This window comes from Aptenodytes patagonicus, chromosome 1, assembly GCF_965638725.1.
Source record: "Aptenodytes patagonicus chromosome 1, bAptPat1.pri.cur, whole genome shotgun sequence".
Classification (NCBI taxonomy): domain Eukaryota; kingdom Metazoa; phylum Chordata; class Aves; order Sphenisciformes; family Spheniscidae; genus Aptenodytes; species Aptenodytes patagonicus.
In genome coordinates this window covers 123,132,423-123,144,900 of record NC_134949.1, presented here as the reverse complement: position 1 = coordinate 123,144,900, position 12,478 = coordinate 123,132,423, and the positions used below count along the sequence as shown (strand labels likewise).

The following is a 12,478-nucleotide window of genomic DNA, read 5'->3' as shown; positions in this document are numbered from 1 at the left end:
CAGGAGCAGGCTCACGCATTTGGATTGCTGCAAGAGCTGCCGAGCAGCGTGGACAGTCCCTGGCTGCTTTGGATCATCCCAAGTAGATCTCCCAACAGTTCTCCAGACCTCTCCGGAACAAAAAGTTACAAATGTGGCCAGCCCCGAAGCATCACGGATGCGGGACAGTTTGTGCTAGGTGGCTCGGCAGTCAAGTATTACACCCTGGCCCTTTGGTTTTTTATTCCGCAGTAATGGGCACAGCCAGTATGTATTGCTCCCAATATCTCACTGCAGGTCTGCGACACACGATTCCTCCAAAATCAAAGCTGGGTTAAATTTTGCCTCTTATTTCTTAAAATCCAGGCCACTGTTGCAATGCATCGTACCAGGAAATTACCAAGGAAATAAAGACAGAACACTGTTCAAATTACTTATGAATTTGTATAATTTCTATTTAAATTTGTAAGGCATATGAAAAGAGTATACAGATTTCATTTTTTATATATTTTTTATATATATATGTATGCATTTGAAAATACAAAGTAACAATTAGTAATATGTGATGAGTGACTGCTCAGCTATCAACCCCAGTATGAGAGTTCACAATTGAGGGTGGGAGGGGAAAGGTCATGTGTCTGTTTTCTCTAAAGGCAAACTAAAACTGCATATTGAACAATGCTTACAAATAATTGTGAAGATAGCACATTTGCATCAGACCTGTGTAGTGTGTAAGATGAAAACACCGCAGACACAATATATCCGACACCAACTATTACCGTTAAATAATGCTTTGTTAGAAAGCAAGCGCACGTTTGACGTGGACAAGGATGAAAGACGAGGCTATAACGGTCTTTTTGTGGCTATAGGTGCTACAAAGGCTATTTTTAGCCATTTTCACATCTATTTTGTACATACAGGCAAAATCCATCAGAAGGAAACTTCCAGGTGACCCTATGACTAAAGCATTGCACCCTCTACTCCTGTGTGCTTGCTGAGGGCCTGCTCAGCAGAAAGCAGCTGTGGACGTCGCTTTTTATAGTCCATACATCTCTAATAGTGCGCTCCCTGATGCCAGGCTGGAGGGCTGTTTCTTTCTTAGATGCTCTCCTCCTCTTTGCTTTCCAAAACCAAATGAGAGTCATGGAAGGATGACAAAGAGAGATCCTACATCAGTAGGATCACCCATCTACATCACCCATTTCCTCTGTCCACAGTGACAACCAAGTCTCTCCCTCCTCCCCTGTTGAATACTTATTATCAGATAGTCCATAGGCCAGTGACAGCCTGTGTTCCTCTCTTTGGGAGCACCAGGAAGGAAGTTTGATGGGTTATGCAGCCCTGAGAGAGGAGAAGGCAGGAATTTTTATTTATTTGTTTATTTATTTATTTTTAATTTCAAAGAAGACTCATGCAATGTGAAAAGGCGTTGTTCTTCGTTGACCTGCCCTGCAGGTCCCTAGCACAGAGGAGAGGGCTTCTAGGAAGTCAGGTGTGGTCCCACCTACAGGCTGGCCTCTCTCCTGGGCTAACCAGGGTGCTGCATGAGCACCAGCTGCCGGCTTGCAGCCCTCCGAGGCTTGCAGAGAAGCGAACAGAAACCCTCCCGGTAACTGTGAAGTTTGGCAACAACTGTGAAACAGAGACCAGAGGCAGCAATAACGACAGGTTGAAGGTGTGTTAGAAACAGGGCTATTTCTTCCCAAAATCCAGCAATTTAGCATAAGTCACTAGTCTGTAACATTGCTATAATTGTGTGACCTACACTGTTGCCCCAACTTCAACAAATGCTTTAATATTGACCGATGCCCTTAGCTTGCAATGCACAACAGACATTCATGTGTGCAGACATCTGTACAGACGCACAAACATATATAATTTAAGAATGAGCAAATAATGCCATACAATCATTATAAAAGAAGGATCGGCCAATAGCAGAACTTAAAATTACGCTGCAGAATGTACGCTGGCTTTTGTTTTTTCTGTCTTGGCTGGTGTCCATCTAAATCTCACAAGTAATAAAGAGCGGAGGCATCTTCTGTTTACTTCATTCTCTTTGCAACATCCAAATATGCATACTCAATTTCTTGATCAGCAGGACAAGTGTTTGTAAATTCATCTCTTGCATATGCATTGTTCAAGTATCTTGAAATCCCTGTCATTTCAGGTGGAAAATCAAAATTTCTATATTTTTTTGCAACAACCTTTTATTAAAAGAAAAAAGAAAAATATCATTACACACACTATCTGCAAAAAACCCCAAATCTACTCTTTATGCACACTTTTAATTTTCAATGTGTAAGTCTCTCATCATATGCAACGTAGAGGGAAAGGAAAAGGAAAGACACAAAAAAACCAGAAGACATGGGATGAAGAATGCTAGTTAACAAGCTAACTCACTTAAAAGGATTTATTTGGTGTTAATATTCTGCTAGAGCTATGCAGAGCTACGTGGACCAGTAGACCACACCTGGAGGAGATGCAGCTTAAAACAGCAAAGGAGCTAGCATAAACCAGAATTAACAGAATAATCTTAGTAATAAACTGGCCCACATTTGGGTACTTTCACTGAAACAGAAAGGAAAAACTTGAATTAAAATACTAAATTTCAAATGGCTAGGGAAAACAACTATTGGCCAATACCTAATCCCTCCCTGTTGGCCAGCAAGGATGGTGTGACGTTCAGCCTCCACCATCCTTCAGACATTCACCTGACTTGAGGTGATTCTCCCTGTATTTGCTCTGCTGACCCCTGCTACCTCTCGCGCTTCGCTGTGCCTGAGCTTTGCGTGGGCGTGGGAAAGGGCTCATTCCCTTGCTGCTCTCTCTGGAATAGGTTCGACCAGGACATCTCTGGGGAAAGTTTTCACTCGTGGAGGTGTCAGAAAGCAATTCAATCCACTCTTCCTCTGACAAAATAGTAGTCAAAAAGGAAACTTTCTGAAGTGACCTTTTTTGTTTGAAAACCAGATGAATTTGCAGTGTGGCCATTTCTCTTCCAGAGCCTGGTTGGTTCCAGAGTGGCCCAGGGGCAGGCTGTGGCAACACCCAGACAACGTGGTCACCAGGACTGTTAGGTGTGTGTAGATGCTCCACAGCCCTGCAAAAAGAGGCCGGGAGCCTTGGCTGGAAGGCAGTGGGTGGTGGCTGCCCTGCCAGCATTATTGGTACTGGCGATGATATTCAGCAAAGCAAGAGTTTTGTATTAAAGGAAGGAGAGACAGGTGCAAATTTCAGCTTTTGCTGGCTTCTTGAATTAGCATGGACAAAATCATTTCATCTTACTGGTCCATGGCACTTTGTACGTGAAATGCAAATGAAAACACTGCTCAACAGCACTGAAGATAGCACTCATTTGATACTTGTGTGAGGCTTAGTGAGTGCGGCCACAGCCCAGGTACGAAACCAGATATTCTACGAAACCAGAGCCATCAATCTGAGGATCTGCCTAGCTGTGCTGCAATTAAATGGCCTTGTGCACTAGCATTCAGTGTCCGTACACAGCTACTGTGTGGCCTCAGAACAGATAAAGGATTCCTCTGCCTTTTAGAAAAGGACTTGAGCTTCTGTGTCGCCCTTCTCTTCAGGAAGCTAAAAAACAAAGGCAAACCTTGATTATATGGAGCTTTGGTAGGAGGTTGCAATCCGCTAAGGTGAGCTCATCTCCATCCAGGAACTTGCGGCTGGAAACGGTGATCTCCTCAGTGCTGTAAGCATCAATTTCATCGGGCAAGGGGCTATTTAAATAGTTGTCCAGCTTCCTCAGGGCTTTAAGCAAAGATTTTTCCAAATCTAGGTTAAGACAATAAAAAAGTCATTCAAGCCTGTACCACGGTCTCTCTGACACCAAGCAGAAAGGCGACTCCTGCATCCTGTCTCCTGGCACCAACCCAGCTCGCAGACACCCGGCCATGCCAACTCCTGCAATTCCTTTATCCTGAGCTTAAAACTTAATGCTGGGATAAGAGCTCTAAGTAGCTAAAGGGGGTTCTGAGAAAAACCAGACGGGGGCTGTGTTACCAGAAATGGCTCCTCAAGCACCTCAACAGGGTGTGCTTTTGCAGAGTGGCCCAGCAGAGTGGCTCGGCCTTCACATCGACTCTCGCTTTGGGAGCCACAGGGCAAGTGCCTGCCCACAGGCAGGACAGCAAGGCTGGGAGCGACGACAGCAAGCCACCGGGACGCCGCTTTGGGGTGTACGGGAAACTGGACCGTGAGTTCTGTGCTTTCGTCTGAGCGCACAGGAGTGGGGTCAGGGCAGCAGGGGCTGGCAAAGGTCAGCTGGGATTTCTGTGGGCTGGTGGTGCCCGTGTGCCACTGTGGAGAGGGGAGAAGGAAAGAGCAAAGGGAACAAGGCTGAGAGCTGGAGGACAGAGATGAGTTAATGCATGGTGGTAGTGAGCGTCCCGCTCTAGAGAGATATGCCATGGGGCTAGAGTCCTCATTATTTACAGAAATGGAGCAGAAAGGTAAGGTCTCAGTTCAAGCGGGCTGTGCTTTTAGCAGAGCTGTGGGGAAGGTGCACTGTTACGGGCTTGAGAGCTGAAGAAACGAGGAGGAGCTGGAGTTGGTGCTCCCATGCTGACCGCGGTATCTGCGTAAACTAACTTTGGGAATCCTCAAATAAGAGAGTGAATAGGCACAGATTTCCACAGCCTTTATGCTCTGAAAAATGACTGCTTAACCTAAGCTGTGAATGGGGTATCTCCAGCACAGTGTGCTAGAACTGTACAGCTTAATTTTTTCCAGTAACTACCAAGGCTGACGAAAGGACCGCAGCACATACTTTCATTAGCATCTTTTCTTGGGTTCTTTATGAACGCCGAGAATTTTGCAAACACATCATTTCCTGCAGAGTTAGACTCAGGGTGGTTTGGTGCAAGTTTGGGATACCTGAGGAGTCAAAAGAAACAAAAAGAAGTTATACGACTAGCCATTCATCTCCACTAATTATTTAATATACATTATTTACATTGCAGCATCACAATATACGGCCACACAGGACTCTCAAAGGGAACCATCCTGAACTAAAAATCACTTAGCAAGTGCAAATTTAAACCACAGTTAAACCATGTGGATGACCTCCTTTTCCTGAGGGAGATGGGAAATGACTGTTCATGCTGCAAATACTGCCCAAACAGCCCAGTGCCTCTCCCAGGCCTCCTCCACTGGAGGTGAGGCTGCGTGGAGCGTGGCTTCTGCCATGAGGAGGAGCGGAGGGGAAGTCCCTATTCGCAATAGCTGCTGCTCCTCCTAGCCTCCTTGCCTGGAGGAGCTCAGAGCAGCCGGTCCAAGCAGCTGTGGTTGCCAGGGGCAGATAGGAAGGGAAAAGCGGAGGGGAGCAGCTGCTTGCCTAGTTTAAGTCAGGTTCAGCTGCTTGAGAAGGGAGCGCTGCGGAGGGGGCTGCTGTCCCAGGGGAGAGAAGGTGCGTGGGTGGGGGACACAATACTACTGATGATGGGACAGCGGGGTTTGGGTAGAGGTGGGAAGAGCTGCGGGGGTGGGGAAGGACAAGTCCGAAACCCAGACCCTGCTGTGTGCTCAGATGGGCCCACCCGGCCACTCAAAATGAGCCCCAGCACGTCTGCTGTGTGGGAGGCTTTCACTGCCCTTTTCCTCCAGCTACCTGCTCCCAGTAAGCATAATTATTTGTACAGTGTGAAGAGGGAAACCTCCAACAAACACAAGTGGAGGAAAAGAGGTCAGGTTTCTGCAGTGGCATGCAGGTTTCTGCACATGCTTGCTGCAGCGGGGTGGATTTCATGCTTTGGGAATGACTGTGGTGGCACAGCAGTGAACTCAGGGCAAAGGCGAGGGCGGCGGGAGGAGCGCAGCCGGCGTCTCGGGGCCACCCCAGGGCCATCCCCTGCATGGTGCCAGGCTTCAGCACTGTTTCGCACCAGTCAAAATTACCCCTCCCTGCAAGCTCCACCACGGCGGCCGGACCAGCCCCCCCGAGCCTCCCATGCGCAATTATAACACCTGCAGCTCATCGAGGGCCTGACCCACCGAAACCAAGGGGGTTTGGGCACTGACCCCTGTCGAGGGCCATGAGGGGCTAAAAGCAATAGAAGCGGCCAGGAATACAGTACCGGGGCGGCGCTAGCTTTTCTTCCAAGAACTCCTCAATCTTATTGACATCGGTTTTCACTTCACCGTCAAATGTCATGAAGGGGGGGTTTGTTCCCGGGGCGAGGTTCTGCAGATCAGCAGGCTTTCTAATGGGAGGAAAGAGATGGGGTAAATCACAACAGGAACCACATTTGCAATTTCGACGCTTAATTGCAATGAACTGTTTCACCTTTAAAATAGCAGGCTGCTCTACATCTTTCTTACAAAATAAGACTTAGTCAGTGCCTCACACGGGTGGTGTGAGAATTCGCTAGCCCGTTATCTGAATGCGCTCTGAAATGCTTAAAATAAACCCCAAAACTCCTATGTTATGTTACAGAGACCTACTGCAAAACAGATTAAAATCTCAACTGCTTCAAAGGAGTTAGTCCACTTTATACTAGTGAACCCTAAAGAGGAATCAGGCCTCCAGACTGTTAACGTAATGTCAAGCCATGGTGCACATTTCAAATCTATCAGAAGAGAATCACCCTTTAAAATCACCATTTTGGAAAAGTTGTTCTGAAAAGGAGAACTCTGGTTACAATCTCACCTTTTCAAATCCACAGTTGTGACATTAAATATGACACCTTTTAGCCACAGAATCATAAAGAGACGCTGAGAGAACGGGCAATTTCCAATACTTTCCCCATCACTGCCAGCCTACAATTAAAAAAAAAAAAAAAAAAAAGGTATACATACATCTGATGACAGCAAATTTTGATAGCAGATGCAGTAGGAAAGCAGAAAACCCAGATCTGCTACGAGTACGTATAGCATGTTACTCATCTCTACTAACACCTATTTTCATGCAAAGTTGCTTTATATCCTTCTCCAAACATGCCCATAGATATGATGAAGAATCCTGTCATCTTGGAGACGTAGTTTTTCATGAAAATGCATAATGAATATTGCCATAAGTTAGAAAGCAAAATTGAAATCACAGCAGTCCTTCCAAAGGAAATAGTCTCCACCTCATTTGTCTATGTGAACATAAATCTACTTAAGTCACTACAAGATTAAAACAAGTTAAATCAGTTTATGATCACGGGAAACAAATAGAGAAAGATTTACCAGCATAAATTGAGATGTAACATCTAAAGCGCTTAAGGGAATAAACAGAATAAATCAAATAATTAAGAATTTCAAACTAAACAACTGTGGGGGCCCCAGAGAAGAAGGGAAGTTTGGCAGTAGCCTTGCTCCAGCTGAACCCACCCATCTCTGCGCTTTGCTGAACTGAGGACTAAGGAAGCACAAGTGCCACATCCCCCTGTCTAATCCCTCCTCGTTATAGACCCAAGGCTCCCACTTTTAAGACTGACGTGTGGCTGTATCCAAGTCACGTAACCTCTCTTTCTGTGTGCCCCTATAATGATGGTCTTTCCCTTTTGGCTAAGCAAATCACCAGGTGTCAGTGTAAAGCACAAGAGGCGCAACTCACCGTACGTGTGGCCACAGAAGCGTTGCTCTCTCTCATTTTGTTAAGAGGCTTTGTTAAAATGAGGCCAAGTCTTGCATAGTTGCTATTGGTTAAGTTAGGCTTCACACTACGTTGTTGGAAGAGATCAGCGGTCTAATTTTTAAGCCCTTCATATGATTCTCCTAAAGTGCAGTTTTAAAACTTAGATTAAATGTAAGGGCGCAGAAGTAAAAAAACAGGTGTATCATTTACTTAGTTAATAGGTTAGTTCATTAAGGTTTGCAGACCTTATAACCAAACAACACACATTAATGAAACCAGTTCTGCTTGCTCTTTCACCTTCCTCGACACGATCAAATGAATCTCAAATATAGTAAAAAGTTCACCATAAACAAACAGTGCCGTCGGATTGCTTTACAGTGCTCACCTTCACAAAGAGCTCTATGTCTGGAAATGACCACCTACTCTGGAGCAGGCAGGTTTCTGCCATGGAGCTCGAGGGACGCATGAGGAGGGATTCTCCTGCGGCTTGATAAACCGTCTTATTCTCTCTATCGACCCGAAGGATTCTCCTCTGATAACCCTCTGCTGCTTTCTGCCTCTGGTACTGCAACAACCACTGGCTTTCTCGGTAGGGGAAACTAGAATAGCCTATTGCCTTAAACACTGGCAGGGGATGAAAACTTTTAGAAATGCTAGAACAGCTGGACTGCTGTGTTTGAAAAGTCTTGTTTCGTAGGTGGCAAAAATGAAAGCTGGTCAAAAGCTACTATTGTATTTTTCCTCCTACTCAGAGCACTGCTTTCCAGTGCTGTACAGTTTACAGCAACAAGAAGATAGAAAACTACTGTGTATTTTGTAAAAATAAGACTACAAATGCTGCTACCGTGTGCTTAAAACAGAGCTAAATACATGACACCACCATTTTGTCTCATCCTGCCTCTTGTGTCAAGTTTTACCCATCCCCCAAGGAAAAAGGGGGGTGAAGGGCATTACTGTGACCCCTTGGTGCTAGCAATGGGTACCCCCACCCTCTGCCAGGCTGCACTGAGGGGAGAAGCAGCAGCCAGGGGACATCATTTCAGATGTGCCATGTCTGGAGGAGGCAGGCAGGTACATCTGGCGATGAGTTGGCTCCCGCCAGCTCCTTTCCAGCTGCCCCTCGCTCTCTGGCAGTGGAGGTGCTGCTGCAACCGCTTCCCCGCCCGCTGCCCTCACACAAGCTGTGCTGCCAACAGCCAGCTGTTCACCCGAGATGGGCTCCCAGGGAAACCCCTCGAGCGGGACACTGAAGGGACAGCAGCCCAACCTGGTACCAACCCGTGCTTTGGTGTCTTACGCAGTTTATTATAGAGGAATGTCAACCATTAAGCTAAGTCAGTGAAGAAATAATCTTACAGTAACAGATTGCTATGGTCTGGGGAAAGAAAGAACAAGTGTCCAGAAAAACAGTTCCTACCACTGGTTTGATGTTTTCATTCAGCCTTGGATAGGAAAAAATAAGTTACCTATCTCAGCAGGGTTCATGTACCATTTGGAGAACATTCCAGATAGCTCTGTGCTCAAGAAGAGCTGTGTGATCAAGAGTGACAGCAGGGTGAACTTTTCCTGATCAATTACTATCTTCTGCTGGCCATTAAATATGAAAATTTTGGCTCCCTCTAACTTTTACTGCTGGAGCTAAGGAAACGCAATTGTTGCTTCGTTTTGCCCCCCATCACCTTGGTGACAGTACATTTCAGGGAGCCGGACGCAGCAGCCCCAGCCTGCTCTTCTGGGGAAACGTCCAGAGGTAGAGTCAGAGATCCAGGTCAGGACAGACGTGTTACCGTGACAAACACAGGCATGAAGCAGGCACTGAGTCCCAGTTTGTCCTTAACTGGAATGACATATAGGCAACCAGGAAGGTGAGGGACTGGCAGCCCTGGAGATGTTACAGAAGCAACCTCCTGTCTTGTTTCTAAGTGTAAACTTTTTAATGTCCATACCTACTCGGGAGTAAGATTTTCTACAGCACTACTGTCTTTCTATTTTGCAATGGATAAAATAGCAAACAGCGAATCTCTCAGCCTTTTACCTTCATGCCTCTCAGCCTGCTAGCAACCTTTGACAAAAAATCACTTGAACACCGAGGAATTGAATAGAATGGGGGATTAAGCATCGCTGATTACAGCAATGCTCTGCCAACTGTAATGACTGAGATGATTGATTGTTTATTTGGTACTTTTTGACTACTTCTATGGGCTAAGTTCTGATGGTGTTAAACACACTGATGTCCAAAAGACATTTGACCTTCATGTACTGTGCTGTCTCCCCTCCCATGCTGTTTACAAGGGACATTAATAGTGTACTGCTATCTTAGCTGTGTTCTGTGCAATGCAGGTACCACGGTCTCTAGTGAAGTGCTGCAGTGTTTGCCCAGCTTTGCTGTCTCCAGTGGTTATGGTACGCACTTGGCTTTTACAGCAGCAAATAAATTCACAGAGGCTAGGATGTTTCCCCATTTCTGATGTGGCCATGATCCTTCTCACAGGCTAAGGAGGAAATCTTCTGAGCAGTTTCCTTGTGAAATCATTGGTGCACTTCATTAATATAAATCTATTCTAAAAGCCCATGCTATCCAGGCTGTGTAGTACATCCCAACATCTAAGATGGGGCCGTGTCCTCTATGGGTGCTGTGCCTGGAATGAGAACAACAGGCAGATCTTTGGGAGTTACTCAGTCAAAAGCCTCGGCGGCTGAGGTCCTGTGGTAAAGGAGGCAGCAGCCGTTCAGGTAGGGACAACTGGGAAGCTGGTGAACCACAGAGAGCTTTAGGAAACCGAAAGCCATTTAGTCCCCAGGGGCTTGAGTTCTGGGTGAGAGGTGAAGGGAGGACAAATCTCTAGACTTGCCGTGCCAGGGCTGGTGGTGGATACCTCCAGGTTTCCTTCAGTTCTGCAGAGCTGGAGGCAAATTACAGTAGCCCACACAATAGCACAAGCAGTGATTAAACCTTTCCCTACTGTAACAGTGACCAGCAGCCTAAAGTGACTGCAAGACCTTGAACACCAAGTCTGATTCAGACCTTGACACGGTTTGACCTGGCAGCTCAAAGACACTACAGTTTCCTACAACCTTTGCTGAAAGCCCAAAACGTGGGTATTTTAGCCTCCTGCAGAAAACAGGGTGAATACAGCTAGCTAAAATGCCTTCAGATACATCAACTTGCATTTTGGCTTACAGGAGACAACTCTGTTCTCCTAACTCAGCTCATCTAATCCGGGGAGCTACAATTCCTACTGGACATAAAAGCATCAGTGACACATGCCAAAGGTGTTTGTTTAAGTTGCCAAACAGAGGGTCTGCCATGATGACACCACCCACTCAAAAATGATGAGCTGGGACACTGAAATAGCTTTATAGCTGTGTATCAAGCAACACGACAATAGCTGAAGTATGCCATCATCCTACAATAATGTACTTTCCAACAAAGCAAGGGCGGCCTTTTTACAGAAGTGAGACTGTGTGTCGACATCTTACCTTGCAGGGATACGACACAGCAGTAAGAGAGCCAGAAAAGACCCGCCTGTCACATATTAATACCCCAGGAAGAGAGCGCAGCTAGGGACATTGCAGCCTGGGAACAAAACTCCCTGCATTTTTCTCCACAACACCGTTCAGGGATGTGTAACTTTGAGCTGTGCTTGGTACACGCGCAGAATTTAATTACACTTCCTCACTGTTGTGCTTAGTGATGATGCAGGGTGAAATCTTAACTCTGGTGAAGTCAGACGGAGTCTCTTGCTGTTGATTCAATGGAGGATTGTGTTTCCAGACTGGTTATAATCTTAATAACCAGGCAAATGCTGCTGTAATTGTAGGTAATGCTGCAAGTTGGCCTCCACCTGCAATTGTTGTGACATTCTCTCAACATCCACATCTTGTGGGTGAAGCGGGTCAAATCCCCAAAACACAAAGCTTGTTTTTATGCTCTTCTGCTGCTTAAATAGATGGCTAACCAGTGTCTTGAATAAGTGGCATTTATGTTTTAATTGTGATTGGTCAGGAGGTCAATATGCTTTTTCTAGTAATACTGGGATTTAATGAGTTCATTAGTCAAACAATTAAGACAGCCATTGCTGCAGAGGAGAAAAATGTCAGGCCGTGCACAGAAGCTTCCGTTCAGAGCCTTCAGAGCCCTAGGCAGCAATCGTATATTGTGACAGTATCAACTTAAGACAGTTCTCCGTAATCATGTGCCATTACTTAATGGGATTATTAGCCTATGCTCCCTGTTTTCATTCATTTTTCACTGTTCCACACTCTCTTTGGTCTTTTTTTTGGTGGTTGTTCTGGGTCTTGCTCAAAGATGCTGGAAAAGGAAAAAGCTCTCCACACCCTTCTTTCCACTACTGCTTAAGCTCATGGGTAGGAGCACCACCATGCCTTAGCCTAATTTCACTAGGCAGCAAGACCTTATGCACAAGATATTAAAGAGGGTCCCAAAAGAACTATATTCAGTTTCTGGAGCTGCTGCTGCCACCTTGATTCAGCAGCTCTGCTTTTCTGAGTGGCCTTGAAGAGGTCACTTGCCTCCACATCCTCATCCATAGCAAGAGGATAATTATAGTGACTTTACCCAGGAGTCACACACTGTATGTCATTCTTAAACCAGTAGTTTGGGCCCTCCCTGAGCTGGAGTTGCTCTGGCCCTGGAGCTATTGTAGTAATTTGTTTTGTAACCATTTCTGTCCAAACATCTCAGGAACCAGGTTTTTGAAGGTGCTTCTATTGACCTCAAATGTTCTGTGCCTTCAAAATTGTGACGCGTGGAATTTGTTTTTCCTGGACTTTTTGTTTCCTTTTGAAGGTTAAGCACGGAAGAAACAGTTCAGAAGGAGCAGAGAAGACTTTATTATTTGTTTTCATATAATTATATAATCCCTCCGAAGCTACAATAAAAAGTAGAACAAGGAGCATAAC

General features: G+C 45.7%; 1 protein-coding gene across 1 annotated transcript in view; it reads right to left on the bottom strand.

Moving 5' to 3' along the window:
* Positions 1-417: 417 nt before the first annotated feature.
* Positions 418-12,478, bottom strand: part of CLIC6 (chloride intracellular channel 6) — a 33,764-nt gene continuing 21,703 nt past the window's right edge. The window contains exons 2-6 of the mRNA XM_076353657.1: positions 6,644-6,753; positions 6,072-6,197; positions 4,766-4,872; positions 3,590-3,771; positions 418-2,183 (exon numbers count right to left, since the gene is read on the bottom strand). Coding sequence (XP_076209772.1) covers positions 2,022-2,183; positions 3,590-3,771; positions 4,766-4,872; positions 6,072-6,197; positions 6,644-6,753 — 687 coding nt within the window. The 3' untranslated portion in view covers positions 418-2,021. The remainder of the gene's footprint in view (positions 2,184-3,589; positions 3,772-4,765; positions 4,873-6,071; positions 6,198-6,643; positions 6,754-12,478) is intronic.